The sequence below is a fragment of the Acipenser ruthenus genome, chromosome 7 (assembly GCF_902713425.1).
Source record: "Acipenser ruthenus chromosome 7, fAciRut3.2 maternal haplotype, whole genome shotgun sequence".
Lineage (NCBI taxonomy): Eukaryota > Metazoa > Chordata > Actinopteri > Acipenseriformes > Acipenseridae > Acipenser > Acipenser ruthenus.
This window is the reverse complement of record NC_081195.1, coordinates 43,841,029-43,865,005: the sequence shown is the minus strand read 5'-3', so window position 1 is coordinate 43,865,005 and position 23,977 is coordinate 43,841,029. Positions and strand designations below refer to the sequence as shown.

At 38.8% G+C, this 23,977-nt stretch overlaps 1 protein-coding gene across 1 annotated transcript; it reads left to right on the top strand.

Annotated features, from left to right (window-relative positions):
• The first annotated feature begins 626 nt into the window (after positions 1-626).
• On the top strand, positions 627-23,977 carry LOC117416142 (vesicular glutamate transporter 3-like). The gene is made up of 12 exons (XM_034027209.3): positions 627-1,205; positions 9,794-10,046; positions 10,344-10,462; positions 16,360-16,474; positions 17,909-17,996; positions 18,829-18,915; positions 19,338-19,480; positions 19,825-19,974; positions 20,170-20,302; positions 20,560-20,670; positions 20,978-21,105; positions 22,052-23,977. The coding sequence occupies exons 1-12, from the start codon at positions 1,105-1,107 to the stop codon at positions 22,403-22,405; spliced, it is 1,782 nt and encodes a 593-aa protein (XP_033883100.3). The 5' UTR covers positions 627-1,104; the 3' UTR covers positions 22,406-23,977.

Below are 23,977 nucleotides of genomic sequence, written 5' to 3'. Positions count from 1 at the left end.
TATTATGAAATCATGCATTTTAAATTATGCTAACTCTCCCTACACTGATTAGGCAGCAATGCTTTAATATAATGATACACTGAATTTGAAACCTGAACAGATCATCAGTGTTAGCTAATTTGCACATCTAAAATAAAACAGACATTAAATAAAAGCGTGATTACATTTAATATATGCATCCTTGTCTAAAATATATCAAATAGCAACAGCAATTCTCTTTTTAAAATCTCTTGTATATTTTATGCTTTTCTTAATTCTATAATGCTGACACAGACAGGCAAACATATATATATTTTATCATTCATTTGAATCAGTCAATTATTCAGTGTGCTTAATTAGGAATATTTGTTACATTTAATTACCGAATACCCTTCCACTGTCAATTAACCTAATCTATAGCTTAAAAAAACAACCACTTGGGGAAAAAGGAAAGGGACATAAACTGAAAAATGAAATTCCCCCTTTGAACATCGCAGACCTGGATACTAATGCTAATGTATAAACCCAGTCTCCGTTATGGAGCCTACAACCATGGGAGTAACTTGTCAATTTTTAATAAGTTTCCAGCCTCTGGCTGTGTATCTCTTTGGCAGAAAGGGGCCGGATTTGAGGCAGGTAATAATTCCCTGATACACTGCACTCTTCTCTCCTGGTCATGCTGTCACATCCTCCTCATCAGTGCTTTGGAAAAGCAACCATCAAAAGAGAGTTTCCTCGTCGCTGCTGGACTACAAAGGACTAAGAAGAATGTGCAACCAACAGTGACCAAGCATAATCTTGTGCTTCTTCCCTTAAAAACAGAAAAAAATATATATGTTAATTTGATAATCAAATGGCCCTTCATGATACTGGATCTTTAGTTGGGAATGGTATAGTGTGCTGCAGATCATTTCTATTGACTTAAACCTTAAGGATTTTTCAGTGCTCCTCATCCTCTTCAACTTGCCATAGCAACTGGTTGCAGCATCAGAGAATCAAAGAAACCAGAAGGAGCAGGTGTGGACTGACAAAGGAGAAACACAAACTGCTGGAGGAACTTGAAAATATGACCAAGGTGTAGTGATTGGAATTATAAAGGAGCAAGAGAGACAAGTCAGACCAAAGATGCCTTTTGGAGGATTCAGTGGGCTGAAAGAGAAGATCCTCAAGCCTGGCAAGGAAGAGGTTAAGCACACTGTGGGGGACTCCCTGGGCAATCTACAAAAGTAAGTTGCTGTATTTACATTGTAATCAATACATAAACAACAATGAAATGTATGAAGTCAAAAGAAAAACTGTTCCTAGACAACTAATAAGTTTTAGAATGCTTATATTGTTGGATTTTCAAGATTTTGTTTTATGGGGAAAAAATACAGAATATATTGTTCAGGGTGCATTAAGCTATGAAAAAAAAATCTATTTTTATAATATTGTTTTTAAAAGAGATATTATTAAGTATAAATTAACAGACTTGGCTCTGAACACCTGGCTCACATAGTTATTTGACTAGAAGGAGGTATTATTCCCATTACTGGACTATTCTATTATTTTAATTATATTAAATCAGGTAAACTGTCTTACATGAAACATGCTTTAGCATCAACCTGTTAATGATTTTAAACTATCTAAAACAATACACTTAAAACATAACATATTACACCACATGAATTGTAGTGATACATTGGCCGATATGTCGGCAATCTTCTTCGTTCAACAGACATGACTCCATGGATGACCAAGGTGACCAAGAGTGAATCTTTCTTAGAGAAGAAATTGTAACATATGTTAGTCTGATGTTCTCTACATTCCCAGATCTGAAATGCCATGCTCATTTATTTATCTTTTTCTTCTAAATGATTTATTATCTTCATATACATTTTTAATGTTTTATATGTATTGTTTTAGATATTTTAAAACCATTAACAAATTAGACATCCCTATAATGCAATTAGCTTGTTTTCAGTTTTTGGTATTTTGGTGATGCTGGTAATTTTTCCTAATTTTGGTATATTGTTAATACATTTTTTAAGTCTATTAAGTTATACTTAATAATATATATATATCTTTAAAACAATATTATAAAATAGATTTGTTTCATAGCCTAATAAAAATGTGATTTGTTTTAAGTATATTAATTATGCCCCCTGAATTTGTTTAATTAAGGATAACACTACATTAGTTTCCTTTTAATGGTTTACAAACCAGAGGGCATGTGGTAAAATGTATAGCAGAAATGATTTTTTTTTTAATCATGTAGGAAGAAATGGCTTACTTACCGGAATCTGTATACTTGGTTCTCCATTTTCTATCTCTCATTTCTGTTCCCTTTGATCCTTTAGATTGGAAGCAAGCATCCAGTGAGTTCATAATCTGGGCTCTATTGACTCAGTTATATAGTTCTAGTTTTTACAATGCCCTGACCCCCACCCTTTAGACTTCCCTAAAGCTCTCAATGGGAAAACGTCTCCTTGCTGTCAGATACGATAATTTGATTAAATTACGAGCCACCTTTGATCACTTCTGATTGGTTAATATTTGGGAAACTCTCCATATTTGGATAATAACATTACAGACTTTGCTTTCAAGTTTCATACACACGTAGTCCCCTTGTTACAAATGGGGATGTTTGGCAGTGCTGCAACTATTAAACATCAGTTGGATGCTTAGCAACTTTCGGAAACTTTATCCTACAACACACCTTTAAAACCTCAAGAACAAGGTAACAGGAAAACAGAAATGAAACTGAAACCGTGTTATTGTATTGTGGGCAAAATACTGGCACAAGATGTCTAGCATTCTTGGTAAATGAAGTGTTTTGGCAGCAGATAACAGAAAGGGAAATGATTATTAAAAAAGGCTGCAAAATAAGTTATCATGTGACATTGCATTTATCGCCGGTTACAGGGCGGCAAACATCTGTGTCTGAGGGACTATCGCCATGAGTAGAAGTGAACTGACCGAGATTTATTTATTTTTTTAAAGCAGATTATGTCAATTATAATGATATTGAGGATTCAGGATGGCATAACCTCAATGGTACGTTTGATGTAATGAATACTGTTTCATTGTGATGGGTCAAGGCAGACAGCAGAAAAAACGTTAGGTTACTTACCATAATCCTGGTTCCCTGAAAGGGAAGACGACCACCAATATACTTATGGGATATGCCTGCCTTAGGTAGGTATTCACTGAGCTCTTTATATCAGAGCTGCCGATAGGCCCCTTTCTGGAGTGATGTCCTCGGTCCTGCCTACTGGTCTACACGGAACCCATTTTCTCTTTTGCGTCGAACCCATGAGGGCGACCGATGTGACCTCGCTGGTTGGTGGTCGTCTTCTCTTTCAGGGAACCAGGGTTACGGTAAGTAATCTAATGTTCCCTTTCAATTCGAAGACGACCACCAACATACTTATGGAAAAGTATACCAGAGCAGTCGTGAGGGAGAAGGAACGGCAGCAGTTAGCGGTGCAAGCTTACAACCTCAAGGACCCTCGTGCCTAATGAAGGCAGGGAAGGATCTATCACATTAAGGCGATAGAACCTGGAGAAAGCATGCGGTGTAGCCCATCTAGCTGCAGTACAAATATCGGACAGTGAGGCCCCTGTGAAGAGTGGGAGCAAGCCGGCATTGTCATACGCAGTCGCTGCTTCGAGAGGGGCTGTCCTAGGGTCCGTATACCGTGACAGACAAAGAGCTGGTCAGAAGGACGCAGAGCTCTTGTCCTATCCACGTAACATCTCAATGCCCACACCGGGCAGAGGAAGTTCAATCTCCTATCCTCCTTCAAGGAAAATGGAGGTGGATGGAAAGAGTCCAGTTCCACAGACTGGCTCATGTGGAAGGCTGTGATCACCTTAGGGAGGAAAGCAGAGTTTGTACGTAGTGACACCCTGCTGCCATCATCCCAAATATACATACAGGAGCTGTGCACCGACAGCACCTGTAGCTCACTGACCTGCTTTGCGGAGGTGATAGCCAAGAGGAAGGCTGCCTTCATAGACAGATACTTCAACTCTATGGAGTGTATCCACTCAAACAGGGCTTTCGTGAGAGCCTCCAGTACAATATCAAGGCTCTATTCAGGGAGAACAGTCCTCCTTGGAGGAAGTAATCGCCAAGCACCCTTGAGAAAACGAGTTGCCAAGAAATGCACATCTGGAGATATCAGAATCAACGGGGGCATGAATCAATGTAGAAGGTGACCTACCGGTATCGAGCAGTTCTTGCAGAAACTCCAAGATAACTGGCATAGGGCAAGAAACTGGGTCATGACCCTTAGTCAGACACCAGTTCTGAAAATATCTCCACTTACAGGCGTATAACGACCTAGTGGAGCCTGCCCTAGCATTCTGTAATGTGCCCATGACCTCGTCAGATAGCCCTAGGGTTGACCAGCGATCCCGTTCAGGGGCCAGACTCATAATTGGAACATGCCTGGTTCCGGATGCAAGAGAGTGCCAGCGAAGCAGGATCTCCCAAGGCTGGCCTTGTAAGAGCTGGCACAGGGTCGAAAACCAGATTCTCCTGGGCCACCAGGGGGCCACTAGGAGAACTGTCGCCTTCTCTAACCGGACCTTCTCTAGGAAGGCCGGGAGCAGCGATACTAGCGGGAACGCGTAAAGAAGCGTCCTGGGCTCATGGGCAAGGGTGTCGACGCTGAGTGGACTGCCTAAGCCGTGGAGGGAGTTTCCACAGGGTGCAGTGTGTCATCTCCGCTGAGGCGAAGAGATCGACCTGCGCCTTCCCGAACCATTCCCAAATGCGCTCCACTCCAACGGATGCGTACCCTCCCTCTAGAGGAGGTCCAATGCCCAGGACAGCAGGTTCTTTTGTGCCCAAGTTAGGAGCCGGAAGGCAATGCGATGTAACCCCGGGGACCGAAGGCCACCCTGGTCCATTAGGACCAACACATGTGCTCCTTGTAGCACTGGGAGAAAGTGCTGGCGAGCAAGGTAAACAGCCTGCAACTCCAGCATGTTTATGTGCAAGGATGTCCAACGGCCCGACCAGGTGCCGCAGACTCCTCTGCCTTCCCAGACTGCCCCCAACCCAAGTTGGAGGCATCCGTCATCACCACCTGACAGATACCAGTACTCCCATCCGCACGCCTTTGCGCAGGTGAGAGGTCTGCCTCCACCAGCACAGGGCTGCCGAACACGAGTGAGACACTGTCAGCTGTCAGCAGAGGCAACCTTGAATACCTGTTGTACGTCGTGCAGTGCACCGGTGTAAGGTGACAGATGCTCTGTCACAATCGCCGTGTGGACCATTGCTTCCTCTCACAACTGGGAACAAACCAACCAGCCGTCGAGGTAGTTCAATACTCTGATCCCCTGCAACCGCAAGGGGGCCAATATAGCATCTACACACTTTGAAAACATACGAGGAGCTAAGGAAATGTCGAATGGCGCACTGAGTTTACCGAGTGCACCAAGTACTGTGTGCACTGAGTACAGTGTGCACCTTGCATTATGTGCACCGAGTCCACCGAGCACCGTGCGCCGAGCACCACGTGCTTCGGGGGTACCGAGCACCGAGGGCGATATGCGCACCAGGTACTAAATACGTGTGCACTGAGCACCATGCGCACTGAGTGCACCAAGCACCAAGCACAGAGTGTATCGAGTACCGCATGCACCGAATACCATGCGCACCAATCACCGTGCACACCGATCACCGTGTGCACCGAGCACCGTGTGCACTAAGCGGCGCGTGCACCGAGCACCGCGTGCACCGAGCACCGCGTGCACCGAAGTACTGTGCACACCAAGTGCACCGAGCACCATGAGCACCAGGCACCATATGCATCATGTGCACCGAGCACCGTGTGCATCAAGCACCGTGCGCATCAAGCACCGTGCGCACATAGGCACTGAAGTACCAAGGGCTGAGCGTGCACTGAGGTACCGAAGCATCGAGGGGCAGCTAATGCAGCGGTGCCTACCCTAATCGCGTGCAGTCACACACCTGGTCAGCGCGCAGCATGTACCAGGGAGACACACAGGCTAAAGCCGAGGCGGGCAACTTGAAAAACAACAGGGGGAGAACACACTTTTTTTTTGGAAGGCCCAACACACCGGGGTCAAACACATAGGTGGACACGCAACAACAACAGTACACAATAATTATACAACAACTGTGTACACGGCAGCCAGCGGAATCACTCAGCGGTGGGGGTACAGCAAAGCGTGTAGGCTGAAAAGACAACACACACACTGCTTTAAATCAATACTGCACAGGCAGTCACACACATACGACAGACAGTAAATACATATAAAGAGCTCAGTGAATACCTACCTAAGGCAGGCATATCCCATAAGTATGTTGGTGGCCGTCTTTGAATTGAAAGGGAACGTGCACTCTAATTGGCTGAAAAGTCCTCAGCAGACTACAATGTATTTTGTACAGTACATTACTAAGGATTATACTGTGATCAATGTTTTCTGACAAAAAAAAAACAAAAAAAACCTTAGATCAGGCTTGCAGTTTCTTTCCATGACTATTTTAAACTTTTGAACTTGAATTGTGACAACGAACCTAAATGACCAGAATGAGGTCATTTAGAGGCCTCACTTATGGCATAAGCATTCAAAAGGTTTTTTAAAAAAATGGGTTATATGCTGGACAGATGTATCTGTTTTTTGGTTATTACATCTGTTTGTTTACAGCACCATCATATTTTCTAGTTTCATACAACACACATGTTGTAGTCTTACGTTACTTCTCACACATCCTTATTGTGGAGCAGAATCACCAGAACAATCTAAAGGCTCAGGACTTAATAAGTCATACATTTATTAAGAGATGGGCAACTGGATCGCTTTTAAAAGGATCACTGCCCATTCCAGTCGCACTTGCTTTATGGTTGTATGATGGAACACAAATAGCATGATCTCTTAACTATGGCTCTTGACTTTGCCATTATAAATATACAGTATGATGTTTTTCTTCTTGAGACTGGCACTGCACCAGGGAAAAGTCAAGAAATGTTCTTCCATATGTGAAATGTCAATTTTTTGAAGGAGTCCATTCTTTTTTTCTTTAAATGCATGCAGAATAACATTATTCATTGTGAAAAAGATGAAAGGGACAGCTGACTGTATTTGAAATGTTTTCCTGTTTTTGAAGAAACTATGCATTGAAACAACCACTTTCTGGTATTGTGCATTTTATTAACTTGTTTTAAACCATTTATTAATATTAATGTTCCATGAAGTCATTACATACGTGGACACGATTAATGATGTAATTCAGTAACAATGTAAAATATCCTCATTGGACTGCAGTATACCTCATATGATAATGTGGAATAAGTATTCTGTATATTGTGTTTACATAATATTCTGTAGAATATACCATTCCTCTAAAATTATCTATTCATATGCAATACTCACAAATGGCAGAAATACCATGTGAAGTTCAATGTGCATGCCTGTCGTGCTGATATTTGAGAATTCCACCAGCATGCTGCATACTACAAAAGGAAATTTTAATATTCTGCATACTACTGGCGTATCATGTACGGAATATTCAGTTTATATAAATTCTACCATATACAGTACTCAGAATACTGATCCAAATTTAAATCATTTAACATACTGATTTTCTCCATTTTTCTCCTGGTCATGGGTATTGTTTAACTATGTTTATCTCTGCAGGTCTTTGAGGAGTGTGTTCATTTAAAAGCATTCTGCTTCAAATATAAATGTACAAAAGCAGGTTTTTATTGAGACCTGGGTTTAACGAGGATGTTAAAATGTGTGGCCCTTCACAGTATAATGGCTCTCATAGAAACATACATTGTGGCAATGTAGTAGATAAGTATATAAGTTGAGTACAACATTCAGTTGTTCATGAAGAGGTTAAGTGTACCAGTTGAACATTTGCATTGTGAATACCTACTGATTAAAATGTTACAGAAAACCCTGCAAAGTCTACAAGAAACGCATTACGTTACCTTTGTTGTACCCCGTGTTATCCATATCACAATGTTATATTTTTAAACATATTGCCGTCTATTTTAAAATTTGTAATCAAACGTGATGGGTCATAAATCATCTAAGGCAATACATTTCTCAACATTTACTCGGGGGCGTTCACCAAGAGAAAGACATATCTTTTAGGGATTGCAGTGCACCATTCATTTCAGGGCACCAGCCTTGTTGCAGGAGGGAGCATAAACTGGATACACTGCGATGCAGAAGAAAAACTACAGCAAAGGTAAAGTCATGTGTTTCTTGTAAACACTGCAAAGGGTTCTGTAACACTTCACAGTCTTGAGTAAAAATATAAAGATAATATGGCAAAAGGTTCCTGCCCACTCCTTTGGTTCTTGATTGAGCCTCTACTAGGGAGCAATAACAGTACGACAGAAAATATGGGAAAGAACTCTGTTTTGGAAGTGGTAAGCTGCACGAAGCAAATATAACTATTTCACCAACTAAAATGCAAAAACAAGACAAGTTTTCCAACAAAATTGATTTGCTGTAAGATTTGGAGATATCAGGCTGACTTTAGACATCATAACATTGACCGTTCTGTTGTTAGAGGTTGCGATCTAAGAATGCTAAAGTTTAAATAAAGATCATTTGATTCTTAGGGCAATACTGAATATACCTGAATTTAAGTGTAGTGGTCTTTTTTTCTATTCATTTTTATCAAATTGTGGGACCAACAGTCTCTGTTCCTTTTGATAATGAAATTAACTAATTAAGAGTTGATCTCAAATGCATGATTTACTAGATGATATTTATAGCTAATTTTCTACATGCACATATGAACATACAATGCTGCATCTATAAAATAAACTTAAAAACACACAGAAATAAGGTGTTTGCATCCAGACAGTTTGTTTGGTGCCATCTATCTTCCAGTGCATTTTCTTTAAAAGCCTTTCAGGAACTCAGGTGGACAACAGGCCAGCTGAGATTAAAGGGCATTCTGTATCAAAGCACATCACAGGACTACGTTAATGTAACAGGTGAAGTCTCTTATGCTACAGTAGGGCAGTAACGCAGACACAGCTGGGGAGGCCATGACATAAATAAAGCTAAACAAATTCAGAAAACCTTTTGAAAATACATCAGTTTAATGTGCTGGTGGCTATAGGCTCAATCCTAAATTAGGAATTCATAAAAACCCCACTTCACAGAATAGTGTAACTTTGTTTACTGGCTCTGGGTGTGTAGTATGGATATGGTAATCTTGCAGTCACCCCTGTTGATATTATGAATTCACTGTGTTGACTGATTTACCATAGTTATCTGTTGTTAATCGAAATGTGTTTACTATGCATCACTACACTTTTCTTTGCTTTTATCATGGTCAACATTAAACATGTATACAGTTTTATGCATGTTTGATTCATTTATGCTCATATTTCACATTTTTATGTTTTTTTTTTTCTCACAGTACTATATTTACTATTACTATACATGCTGAAAGGCACATTTAAAAAATATATATTTTACACAAATAGACTTCTATAATAAATGTAATAAATGTGTATAAAAAAAAAAAACCTGCAAAATGTCAGGGCATTGAGCAGAATAATACTTCACTTGCCAACCAACATTAACACTGCAAATAAATGGCCAGAAATGTATATGACTTTAAATGGAAAACAAAATGTGTAAGCAGCTTTTAAATGGTATGTGGATGTTCTTATTCCACTGTGGCAGAAAAACTTGAACACATCTCTGTGGAATAACACAGCTATGGTATTCCATTGGAGTGAATATGGATTTGCAGCCTTTACGGTGTTATTGGATACAATTATATCTTCAAAGTGTTTTGTATGTTTGTGTGTTTCAGGACAATTGATGGTTCGAATGTAGAGGAAGATAACATTGAGTTGACGGAGGATGGCAGGCCAGTACAGGCCCCGGTACGGAAGCCCCCGCTGTGTGACTGTGGCTGCTGTGGATTGCCTAAGCGATACATCATTGCCATCCTGAGCGGCCTGGGCTTCTGCATTTCCTTTGGAATCAGGTGTAACCTGGGAGTGGCCATTGTGGAGATGGTCAATAACAACACCATTTACATCAACGGAACAGAAGTGATGCAGGTAAGGTCATGTGGAAATGTGGTAAAGCATCCGGGATAAGATTTTTTTTTATCAAATCAGCAATAAACGGCTGAGAGATTTAATTTAGGGGCTTTTGTGTAGTCTGAAGATCTAGTAATTTTAAAATTGTCTTTTAACCTTTCAGACAAAAATAACACTGTTGATGATTTGGAGTAAATCTGGCCCTTTATAATTTTGTCTAGGTGAGGCAGTGTTTTTTAATGAACACTAACCTTTCTCCTCTGGAGGCCTAGATTCGTATCTTAAGCAACATTTGTCCCTGCTTGTGTTTTGCAGCCAGCGCAGTTTAACTGGGACCCGGAGACGGTGGGACTGATTCATGGCTCTTTCTTCTGGGGTTACATTGTCACTCAGATCCCAGGAGGTTTCATCTCTAATAAACTGGCTGCCAACAGGTAAAAATAGTATTTTTTTTCTATTATAGATTGAGGGTTACTGATCTAGTGCATCCAAATTCAAATTTTCAACTGAGAGCTCTCATAAAGTTTGGCTACAGTTAAAACGGAGACTCAGAGATCCCTTCTATTCATTCTGCTCTTTTGAATTTAGAGTCCATTGCATAAATAATTAAATAGGTCAACAAATAAAACTATATTTATTTATTTTCTAAAGAGAGCAACCAAACAAACAAACCAAAATAAGTTATTTGCGTTCATTTGAAGAAAAGAAAAGTGAAAAACCTGCACCTGTAGATTTAAAAAAAAAATATTTACATTTTTTTCATTCATGCAGAATCTAGGACATTTAGGGACCGATGTAAGGTTACATGCAAAGTGATTTGCGGCTGCAAAACACCCATATTGCTGTCATAAAACGTGTTTATCTGGCGTAAAGTGGGACTTTAGTGTTCACTAAAAATGCAGCGTATGTAAAGAATGGTTTTCACCTGGCATTCTGCCTCCGCTATCAAATTAGCACTTTGCCATCATTAATCCATTTCAATTATATTAAATGTATTCAAATGAAGAAAAGAGCACGGAATTGGACAGGGATCTGGAATACTAAACGGGCGCAAACATTATAATGAGATGTAAGGATTTTGCCTTGCACTTGGGCAATTGCTGACCCTCCAAAAACTTTGCATCTCCTCTGACAAGGTGCAAACCATTGTAGAAGTGAGTAATTAAGAGCTGTATAAACCACACACCTTCAGAGACCTGTCATTGGGCTCAGGATGACTGCTGTAGTACACTGCCTGATGCGACGATGCTTGGCTCTCGTTGAGGACAGGCAGGAAAACCTTCGGAAGAGAAGGGGAAGACAGAGAGACCCCACATATTGTCCTTTCCACTTGCCTCTCCAGCAGTGTCAGCTGTGATGTGGATGGTGGCCCTCCTCCTGTTCCTGCTGCAAGCCTGTGCTGTGTTGTGAGTTTCACTTTTGTTCACCACCGCAAGTCCTGCCACCTTTTCATCACCTGGTTGACTGTCCTCCTAGTAACACCAACAACATTGACTTTCTCCACTTAAGAGGACCATATGACCTCTATGGTAGCATAACTGATGTTGGCTGAGGCTTTTTCAAATAATAAAATGTCATGCTGAGTGACCTCAGCTGTAAGATCTCTCAGCTCCTCCTCGGAAAACGCTTATTTTCTTTTCTTTTTTTTCCATGCTCCAAGAGGACTTTGCTGCCCTTGCTCTGACTTTTTTTTTTGTTTGGATTGATTTTTGTGCTCCACAAATCTCATACAGCACCTACTGCTCTCTGTACTCCTAACTCACCTCACCTCTAGACTGTAAGTGCGGCCGCTAAATAGCCCGATGCACAGGTGTTGCTTATTAAAACTCTCGTTATCATGATTGCAGCTCATTATTTGTGTGTGTTGAGTATTTTCCATTGCTCTTAAGCTTTATAGGCTGCAGTGCAAAATAATTAACCACTTCATGAAGTAGAAGAGAAAAGTTGGGATATAAGCTTCACCATTACATATATTTTATAGGTGTATAAGTTGCTCCCACGTTTTTCGGCACCCTAAAAACTTCTGAAAATCAACTTATACACTACATTTTTTTTAATGTAAGCACCAATAGAGAAAATTGTTCTTTTTATTCTGTTTATTTCCTTATTGATAGTGGTAATAGTAGTATACAGTAGAATATGAGTGATACTGTTCTGATAGTTAAACTCTGGAAAGCCAAAAGACTGACAAAAAAATGAAAAGGAAATGTTGTTTTGCTAATAAATTTTGAAACCCTTGGTTATTACACTTCTGAGATGCGTTACTGTGTTTTATTCAGATGATTTGATACCCCAACAGTAATATAAGCTCTACAGAAAGGAGGACATGCGACTGACAAGAGTTAATAATTAAAGATCTTGTCTCAGATTTCACAATGGAAGCTAAGCTCTAGAATATTACAAGTGTCACTTCCAAGCCACTTTTTTTGTATTACAGTGTATTTGCATTGTAATATGCCTGTATTTAATGTATTTGCATTTTTTTTTTACTGTTTGTATTTAATGTACTATGCCCTGTATTTCACTGTATTTAATGTATTAGGCATTGTTCCTCACTATCTTGTAAAGCTGGTGATCCACTATGAAAGGCGCTATTTAAAATAAATAAAGATTGATTGATTGATTGATTGATTGATTGATTGATTGATTTTGGAAACAATTTAAGAAAAAAAGACATCGATGGAACAAAAAAGCGGCCACAAATAGAAAACAGCATTTGAATGGCGAGCTCCCCTTATGTTTGCTCAGGGGTTTTCTCAGGACTATGTTTTCTGTTTGTTTTGGTTCCCTCTTTATGTCTGCTCATTTTATTATTTATTGAAAAGCCCTAAATCAAATGGAACCCAGTTCTGTGCAAATTAAAACAGACAACAGTTTGTTCAGGTTGATATGCCCGTGTGGAGATTACATCTCAGCAACATGCTGTGGATGGCTTCCACCAACATACCAACATTGCTGGGTTTTGGGTGGGAGTCATACATGATCCAGTGGCTCTTTTAAACACATGATAGAATAAGGACTTAGATACGCTCACACATTTCCCTCAGTGAACTTCACTTGCTCACTATAGCATAATAAAAATAAATAAACGCGTCTCAGAATTTGTGTCAGGGGATGGAATACAGCACAAGCAATCATGTTAACTTATGTGAGTTGAATACATTATTAAAAAATGACTTAAAAAGTTTTGTAATGTCCACTAGATAGAAGTGCTTCCAGTGAAAATAAAATACATATGCAGAACAACACCTGTGTGTTTCTGACGTCATAATTTTTTCATGCTTCTGAGGCAGTATACTTATTATTGTTTTCAAACTGAGAACCCCAAGAGAGTTTCCAGAATACATTAAGGTGATTCAAATTGGTGTATATCATAACCTTTTCATAAGCATAACTTTATTTGAATTCAATGATATAAAGTGAATAACTTTTACACTGGATCTCATTTAGAAATCTATCTTGTATTCATTACAATCTAATCACACAGTTCCAAATTACAATTCCAAATTACGCAATGTTGCATATTCCTGTGTGGTGATAAGGTGGAAGGATTGGTGGGAAAACACAGATTTAAAACGGATTTGTAATCCCAGCATAGTACAGCTAAGGACACAATCTCTAAAATACTGTATAGGTTGAATAATGGATAACATATAAGGTGTAGTGCCTGATTTAAAGCTTTTACTACAGGGACACAACTAGAAGCAAACAACTAACAGGGCAAGTGCAGCTAATGTAAGATGTTTCAGTTAGTTTTGTAACATTAACAGGTTTCAGCAAAATGGTATGAATGTCGCACTGAAGCAAAAGCTTTAGAAAAGATGCATTTTACAGCTTTTGCCATAATGAGCTTTAATAGAAAGTAAGCGGCTGTTGCTGAGCTAGCTGTACAGAGAACTTCAGTTAATGTGCTCGGTGCCCTTTGTTATATTTTTGGTTCAACAAATGGACCAACTTGTGAAGTATAAGAGCGTTCTGAAGGGCATATGGAAATGTTGAACCAGCATATTAGAAATGATCATATCCAAATGGAGCTGATAAGCGTTTCACAGGAATGTCTCAATATATACCAAACAAGCTTGTTTTTATGTAAATCTAATTTCGAATAACATGAGTTTAATAAATATATTTTGTTCCACATCACAGAGAGTAAATATTTAAAAAAAATGCTATGGTAGTGACTCCAGCCAAGTTAAAAACATTTGTGACTCAATGTACAGGACCCAACCTTATGGCTAAAATACTGCTTGTATGTTAGAAGAGCTTATTGAATGCAGCAGGGTTGGAGTCGCAAGTGTGTTTCACTACAAAATCGTCACAACACAGCCTGTTTCATTGGCACCTTAATGCAATGATTAAATCAGGAAAAAAAACTTGTAACTAAGGCTCTTAACCTTGGCTGTCATCAGCAATGCCATAACATTGCATCCCTCTGATAAACATTCCAGAGCTTCAAGTTAGTTTGAGGTTTTTATTATTTTAGAAGCATGGAAAAATGATCAATAGCATTCTTCTTATGATCATGTTGGAGTGTTGTGTCTAAAGGTAGTATGGGCAGAATTCACAAGCTAAATGCAGTATTCAGACCTTATTTAATTGATTTGATTGAGAGCAGTAAACTAAGAGCAGATCTGGTTGTGATACATTTACAAAAGAAGAAGCATTTTTCCCAGGAAGCAAATTCTGATGTTACACTGGTATACCTTCATATAATAAACCAGCAAAAACCCAATATTCAACACAAGACATTGGGGAGGGAGGTCAATGATGCTAATGATTCAGTGGTAAAAGAAAAGGGCTTGTAACCAGGAGGTCCCCGGTTCAAATCCCACCTCAGCCACTGACTCATTGTGTGACCCAGAGCAAGTCACTTGACCTCCTTGTGCTCCGTCTTTCGGGTGAGACGTAATTGTAAGTGACTCTACAGCTGATGCATAGTTCACACACCCTAGTCGATGTAAGTCGCCTTGGATAAAGGCGTCTGCTAAAAATAAACAAATAATAATAATGCTGACGCTAAGAAGGTCTTAAATCCTTTAACTGAGGTCACTGTGCTGTGCCCTTTTGACATGTTTTCCACCCAACAACATATAGTATATTGGAAGGTGCTAGTACAAGACAAAAGTCATTAGAAAAAAAGGATGTTGTTTTACACACGCAATATTACTCAAATAAGCAATTCACTTTCTGTTCTCATTATTAATTTTAATCTTATGCCTTTCGCATTTGATTCATTTGTAATTGTTTATACTGTGTTACTGTATTTGCTGATGCCATGGGATCAATAGCAGGCCAGTTAATCTTGGACAATTTAAGTTACAACCACCAGCAAAGCCATTTATTGTGGTTATATTGAGCCATTTAAGGGATGTCAATAATATGTACTATGCACTAATTGTTTCCCTGAAGCCAGGACTCGGAGCATTAAAACACCTGTGGGGTTCTGCTGACCTTTCAGACTCTTTGCTAATGATGTCAACGGATATAATAAAAAACATAACTCGCTGTGAACTTGTGGGCTGCAGTGCTCAGGTGTACAGGTGATGCAGGTGCTTTAACAATGACAAACACAAAGTTCACTGTTACAAACAGTTCTTCTATTTCTTTTTGTTCTGTTTTTATCGCTAAATAATAAATGCTGGCTCTACACACCAATGTGTATTGCCAGCTTTAAATCACGGGTTTCAGTCCCGAAATAATAATTACAAACAACACACAACACAGACACGGTCACTTCTCCTGACAGTGAGTGCTCTGAGTGCAGGTGCTGGTGCAAGGTATTCAGTGACAAATGGGTGCAAGCGCAGTCCGGGCTTGATGGTGGCCTGTAGCAACAGCTTCTCGGCTCGTGTTAGCCGTCTAGTAGTGACAAACAGACGGTTAGTTTCCACAAACGAACAAAACACTTAACCCTCACGATACTTTGTATTCAGTCAGTTTCCTTTTTGGTCAGTCTCGTAAACACATCAAAAGGGACTGATTACATCATCACATCCTCAATTATACCCTTAGTCATGCCTCCTACGATAGCTAGTTCAGTCACGTCTCCTCCAATCCATGACTGACACATCGCGTACCGCTTTAGGGTGATGACTTTGGGCATTGTGACTCTGCCCCCTTCCTGGCTGGCTGGCTTCTGACTGACTTTTGATTAAATCCACTGTCCAAACCTTTAACTATGTGCCATAAGAAGGCGTGCTACGTTAAGAAAAAAGATTGAAGTTGTGAAACAAAAATGAGAAAGGCATTAGGGGAAACATTTATCTTTACTTGTTTTTTGTTTTTAAGTTACTCTATATCACATAATGTAGCTGCATTTTCTTTTTTCTAGGGTATTTGGAGCTGCCATTTTTTTGACCTCAATGCTTAATATGTTTATACCATTTGCGGCAAGGGTCCACTATGGCTGTGTTTTGTTTGTGAGGATACTGCAAGGCCTAGTAGAGGTAAGAGTTCATTATTTAAAATGCTTGCATTTCTACAATATACACAATAGTAACATTTGTATGCTATTTAGGCAAAACTGTTTGAAACAGAAATCAATGTATTCTTTTGTTTTATATAAACGGGAAAGTGTTTTGATCAGCATTACAGCTTCATCTAACCCTATTATGAACCATACAATACCACATTTTATAGGCTATCAGAAATTAACCTTTCTGGCACAGTATAATTGTTATGGTAATCCTTGTGAAAGTGCCTGTTTTCCCTGGATTGTCCCGATTTTAAGAAAGGTGTCCCTGGATTTCAATATACCTCTTTGTGTCCCGGGTTTTAATCTTATGCTTACACATCCAGGTAGAGTACAGCAACGCAATGCCAGTGTTTGTGTGTGTGTGTGTGTGTGTGTGTGTGTGTGTGTGTGTGTGTGTGTGTGTGTGTGATTTTTTTCTTTAATATGACTCAACATATGTTGATTTTTACATATAATAAATGAACAAACAAATTACATGCTAGAGGTTAGATGCCAGTTTTTAATGGAGGGAGCAGTGGACCAGGACTATAGGCTTATACCTGATTGAGTGCGAGTTTGTACTTGGTCGCTGTCTACTTCTGGTCTGCTCCAGTCTTTGGTAAGTTCTCCACATCTTTAGTGATAAACAGTTATGCAGTGTGTGTATATATATATATATATATATATATATAAGATGTTTCATATAGAGTATTTTAAAGATTTTAGAGAAAAACATACACATTAGGACTATGTGATATATATGCAGTATGCGTTTATAAACAGGTAAAAAATAAACCAGTAAGTGGGTTTCGTTAAAACCAGTTAATTGGCTCAAGTGTTTGGAACGTTGAAATAGGGTTTAATTTCGACCAATACTGGTCAATTGGGGTTGAACCAGACCTCAGTTTAGTACCAGGATAGTCGTTTAAGTCTGTGGAACATGACAATTGACCCAGAAACAATAAGATGTTGGGTGTTTTCTGTCCCTTTTAGAATCATCTTCCTGGTAGTCTTCTTGTTAGAGTTTTTATATTTGATTGAAACTGGTTTTCTAAAGAAATCCTGGAAAATGTAATGCAATTCAGTAGTCACAACTACCATTTTATATTTTCTTGTTTTGGCTTCCCTTATTCAAATTGAATCCTCAAAGTGCACAAACCAACACTTTGATCTTCTAAATGCCCTACTTTTTGGCAGTTATCCTGCTTGTTAATTTTCTTGTTATGGAAATGGGTACACATTTCTTTTGTCTGCTTTGTACCCTGATGAAGGCAATATTAAACCGAAATGCATCGTTTCTTTAACGTGAATTGCAGGGCTTCCTTTCCTTATTTTGATAATACTTTTAAGCCCTGCACACCACAGTTGTTTTTTGCAATGTTCTTATCTGTTTAGTTATCCTGATGTTGTCATACATATTTTTTAGGGTGTTACCTACCCAGCATGCCACGGGATGTGGAGCAAATGGGCACCCCCACTAGAACGAAGCAGGCTGGCAACCATTTCTTTCTGTGGTCAGTGTTTCTATGGTTACCATCTTTGTTTTTGGAATCTAATCTTTTATTACAGCACCCCTGTATCTTGTATACAGTGATAAGTAAATAGCCTCCCGTTAATGTACGATAATATATGCTATTTTGTAGTTATTATTTTTATTCAGGTTGAGACTATCTGACATTGATCTTTTACTACTTGTATTTATGACATATCATTTTTAGGAGCAAACAGATTTATATTCTACACTGTAGTCTGTTTGTTGCTCTTACTTTCCTACCAAAGATAACAGCTTCTGCTTTAAATGAACAATGGTTGCCTTGGAGACCAGTGCTACAGAAACCTCTCCACAATAAGTTTTCAATGAGGAGTACCAATAAATAAGCAAGAGCTTTGCATTGATCAATCTTGAGCATGTTTTAAGTACATTTCCATTGGTTAAACAAATTATTATTACTTTATTTGAGTCGCCTTTATCCAAGGCGAATTTAAGACCGAGAGCAATATTCTAATCTAATGCCCTAGGCCCATGAAATGCTTTTGCAAGACAATACAAACTACTTTCCATCACTTACAATGTTCATATATTAGTTGAAAAAAATTAATTCATTTAGGTTGTGTGCAATTTTTAAATCTTCCTAAATATAACTTTCCTATTCAGTATATATTTAATTTCTGGTGCTGTGTATTATATGCTACAAGAGCTGAAAGAATGTCATGTTTATGTTGCTATAGTGTAAGACCTTTGATAATCCTGCGTAATTATATATTCTATATAATATATAGAGTAATATAATGTATAAAAGTCTTTCCATTATAATAAGGACTGGTAGTAATGTTTCCTTTCTTCAGGTTCTTATGCAGGAGCTGTGATTGCTATGCCTTTAGCTGGAGTCCTTGTCCAGTATGTTGGATGGTCTTCTGTTTTTTATGTTTATGGTAAGTCTTGTACTTTATGATGTCATTGTAGGACGCTGTGTGTTTACAGGCTATAAAACAAGTGTGTGTGTTGACCACAGTAGGTATGGGTTAGACCCATTTGCACAGGTACAGTTCAGAAGTTAATTCTGGTAAACCCCTTACCCTATTTCACCTGCAGGGAGCAGCGCTATCTGTAACAAGGCACACATTTTTAAGCATAATATTATTACCAATGTATATCATTTAATTAAAGTGACATTTTAAACAACTAAAAATGTTAACTACTACTGTAAATCATTAAAAGTGTACCACTGTCTATTTGTTCTGCATTTTTGCAATTTACCATACGTATCTGTGAATAACTATGCTTGAGTTTTATGAAAACCACATAATCTGAATCTTCTCCATGACATGTAATCTTTGCCTATGTTTATCAACAGGAGTGTTTGGCCTGATGTGGTACACGTGTTGGCTGTTATTTGCCTATGGAAGTCCAGCTGTACATCCCACCATAGATGAAGAAGAGAGGACATACATTGAGACAAGCATTGGAGAGAGCGCCAACTTACTGAATGCTATTGAGGTATACCTGTGTTTGGCAGAATTCTCAAAATCCTCATTCCTCATGTGATGATAAAATTGAAACATGTCAATCTATTTCCTGCTTCCAGTATGTTTGTTCTTACTGTATTATATATTATACATCTCTGAATAGTTAGCAATCATTTTTGTTTCATGTGTAATTACTTACTAGTTACAGCAGTCTCTACATAAAATACAACACTCTTTCAAAGATGAACATGATAATGATGATTTAGTCTTCAAAGGCATGTTTAAGACAACTTTGAAGACTTATATATATTTATCAGTTTTTCAGAGTTGCTGTCTTAGCCATAACCATATCACCCTCTGGTTGTATTCTTTCAGAAATTCAATACTCCTTGGAGAAAGTTTTTCACATCAATGCCAGTATATGCCATTATTGTGGCCAACTTCTGCAGAAGCTGGACTTTCTATCTGCTGCTGATCAGTCAGCCTGCCTACTTTGAAGAGGTGTTTGGATTTGCCATCAGTAAGGTAAGCTTAATGATGGTGTACTCTTCCCATAAGATATCCATCCTCTTTTACATTCCTAATGTATCAGACTATGGAAGTATTATTGAGGTAGAAAACACAGAATATAAACATCTATAAAACATCTGGACAAAACCTCCCATACATTTTATTGATGTTTTTACTTTAACATCTCTTTTTTACTTGCAATTCTTTCAGGTGGGGCTTCTGTCTGCTGTTCCTCACTTAGTCATGACAATAGTTGTCCCCTTTGGAGGGCAGCTGGCTGACTTCTTGAGGAGCCGAAAGATTCTGTCCACTACGACGGTCCGAAAAATCATGAACTGTGGAGGTAGGATTACAATCAATCTAGGGAGTGCTGGGAGTGAGTACAGGGGGAGAGCGTCCAAGTCAACAAAAGATTTATGTGATCCAATATGCGGAGATGATATATGACACTAATTACAGAAAGCTTTTCACTCATGAGAAATTAAGAATAAATGTTAGCTTTGTTGATTGGAAATCGAGACCTTTGAGCTTTGAGACCTTGTGCATTTGTAAGCATGCCTTTTTGTTCACATGCAATGTGACTGTTGTCTTTGTTTTTAGGGTTTGGAATGGAGGCCACCTTTCTTCTTGTTGTTGGCTATTCTCATACAAGAGGTGTAGCTATCTCATTCTTAGTTCTTGCAGTTGGATTCAGTGGGTTTGCAATTTCAGGTAAACAACACATTGTTATAGCTGGTCAATACTGGTACAGGGTGTTCGCTAAGGATTTAACAGTAATAACAATCCTTTGATGGTTGAGTAATTGATTTAAATCTCTGCATTTTAAATCTCTAGTGCCCTACATTTGTGCCTCATTAGTGTAGGTACTACAGTAGTCTCTGGGTTGGACTGGTCTCTTTCCAGGTATTGCCAACTATTTTAATGAGCTATAAAATGCAAAACAACTATTTAAGTTTATCTTATTAAGCTAATTGCTATATTTTTCATGCCATAAAACATTGTGTTGTTTTGTTCCCAGGATTTAATGTAAATCATTTAGACATCGCCCCTCGATATGCCAGCATTCTAATGGGAATTTCCAACGGAGTTGGAACGTTGTCTGGAATGGTGTGTCCGCTTATTGTTGGGGCCATGACAAAGCACAAGGTGCAGTAACATTTCTTCAACATTCCTTTGTTTTGCAGTGTTAATGAAAATTAATTGCATTGTGGTCTGTGTTTGATTCGTTCCTTTTTTTTTCAAAAACAGGGTACAATTTGTCAAATTCCCAGTGGGGGGGGGGGGGGGGGGGGGGTTTAAAATACACAAACTACAAAACAGTAGGAAAGCCAATAGTAAAGATACATCACGTCGATACATCATTAATTTGCCAACATCTGACACCATGCAAATGCAGTTATTGTTGTTTAAAACTTTTTTTAAAAGTATTATACTCGATAAAAGGCAATAACTACCTACTCATAATCAACAAAAAAAAAATAATAATAATAATAGAAAGCACTCAGGACAAGTAATTTCACATAACCTCCTTGATAACTTACACCTGTAGAAAGTGTATTTTTACCACAAGAATAAAGGCCGCTACACACCAGAAATGAGAGGTGACAGTCTCAGAAATGAGAGGTAAAAATAATACTTGCTGTTGAAAAATACCCAGAGCTTTATGACAAAGATCATCACAACTATAAAGATACAGAGATGAAAGATAATACTGTATATGGGAGTCCATTTCAAAGGTACTGGATAAGCCTGATATGTATGATTTATTGTCATATATGGCATATATAATTTTCACATAATTTGTCGAATATGTACCAGGCTTGATCATAGTTTTGACAATAGCAATTTTAATAGTTTTATAGATTTGGCAGTTTTCAAATTTGTCACATCGTGTCGATTCAGATGTGTATGGTCATGTAGCTGCAGTATCTCGTCACCTGATGAAAAACCACACAGCCTTGGTTCTGGGATAGGATTTTTATGCAATCCGGCGTGATCCCCTAATGTGGTAAATGTTCCAGCTGTGGCTTATCCCAGAAGGGTATAGGTTTGGGTATTGAATGTAACTTTTATCTATCTTTTTGTTTTGAAGACCCGTGAAGAGTGGCAGAATGTATTCCTGATAGCAGCACTGGTGCACTACACTGGCGTGATCTTCTATGCCATCTTTGCCTCTGGTGAAAAACAGGACTGGGCTGACCCAGAAAGCACCAGCGAGGATAAGTGTGGAATCATAGAAGAGGACGAGCTGGCGGAGGAGACTGAACTGAACAGAGAGGCATTTGTCAGCCCAAAGAAAAAGATGACCTATGGGGCAACTGTCCAGAACCAAAGCACTCACAAGCAAGGATGGAAAAAGAAAAAGGGTGTCACGGTGGACATGCACGAAGAGGAGCAGGCCTCTTATCACTATGAAAATGGCAATTACCAGGACACATCACAATGACATTGAATGGCTTGAGCTGTCACTTGTAGGACTGACAAACTGGATCGGATTAACTGTTAGGTTAACAAAATTGGATTAACTGTTAGGTTAACAAAAAGAGCAAGTAACAAAGACCAAGATAACATCTCAAAAAAGAAAAGTGAAAAGAAAGTCTGATATTCTGCAGGGAATAGCCTTTAAGAGAATACATTTTTTTTCAAGATATTTCCTTCAGACAAAATGTTAATTTTTGTTGGACTTATTTTGTTTATGCTTAATTTTTAAATTTAAAGACATGAAACATCATAAAGATACCCAATACCAAATAATACTTGTTTTTATTGTGAACTGAATAGGACAGGAAGTGCATCCAGATAAATCTAAATAAAGCAGTTTTAACTTCCAGAGCCAGAAATGACCACATCAATACAGTACAGTAATCTGTTGCATATCTGACTGTGATCGGACTAGAGTAAGGGTGGATATGTAAAAAGGCAGATAAATGAATCCTGTTTTAAATACCATTTACTATATTCACACAATTACTGTTTTGAGATTCAGCTTTTATTAGGGAGCTCCCCTAAATCCCTGGTTTATAAAGATACAGAGTATTAATGCTTGTGACAGAGTAGTCGTTTGGGTGCATGAATTCGCTGCTGAGTGACAGGCAGGAGATGGAGACAGAGGTTGAAGTTGATACATCCCGCAGGCGAACAGGATTTATTTACATATTGTAGTGCTGAGCTGCAGGGTTTCTAGGATATGATGAGACAGACAACATTTGCGGTTCAAAGCAGTAGGAAACCGCTGCATTTTTTAAAAACTTTTAATGAACAATGGCTCTCATTCCTCTCCTCACTCACAAACTCAACCTTCTCTCTTAACTCTCTCTATCTGAATTCTCCTGCCACCAGGTTCTGCTTCTCTCTTTCAAACTGTTATCTCCACACAGACACCCAAGTCCCAACACTCCCTATCTCTGACTGGTCATGACAGACCTGCTCCCACCCCCTTCAGTGACGCACTCACACACAGACAGTCTCTCGGCTCTCAGTCAAAAAAGCACCAAAACACACAGAGAACGCTAACAGATCTGTACATGAAAAAAACAGTTTACAAACACACATTATTTACAGAGTAAGTCCATTCCTCCATTGTCTTGCAAATCAGCTGCCCCCGCGCTACAATATCAACACACTGAACAGCTCATGTGACACTACCAGCAATGGTTGCGCATTGAGCACATACAACACAGTGTACGAAAACTTTGGTAGGATCTACAATATCTGAACTAATCTTCTCTATTCAATAATAAACTAACGTTGCTGAAGAGGTTGATCATGGCGGATAAACGGTTAGGGCGGATATGTGACGGGACGGATGCACGATGAATTACTGTATACTACAATAACGAAGATCTGATCAAAACAAACTGAGCCAAAAAGTATGGTTCAGTCTAAGGCAGGAATAATAAGTGTCCATTCACAAATGGTACGCAGTGTGTCAGAGCCTTGCACTGTGATAGTATTGAAAGCATCATAAAGCTGTCAAAGTAGAAAGAAAACAGCTGCTATTATACTGAATGGATATATT

What these genes read in the sequence shown, in the direction of transcription:
- LOC117416142 (XM_034027209.3), top strand. Translation starts at nt 1,105, where the DNA reads ATGCCTTTTGGAGGATTCAGTGGGCTGAAAGAGAAGATCCTCAAGCCT. An exon ending in GGCAACCATTTCTTTCTGTG is followed by an intron (nt 17,997 to 18,828) that starts GTCAGTGTTTCT and finishes TCCTTTCTTCAG; the next exon opens with GTTCTTATGCAGGAGCTGTG. An exon ending in TTGGATTTGCCATCAGTAAG is followed by an intron (nt 19,975 to 20,169) that starts GTAAGCTTAATG and finishes CAATTCTTTCAG; the next exon opens with GTGGGGCTTCTGTCTGCTGT.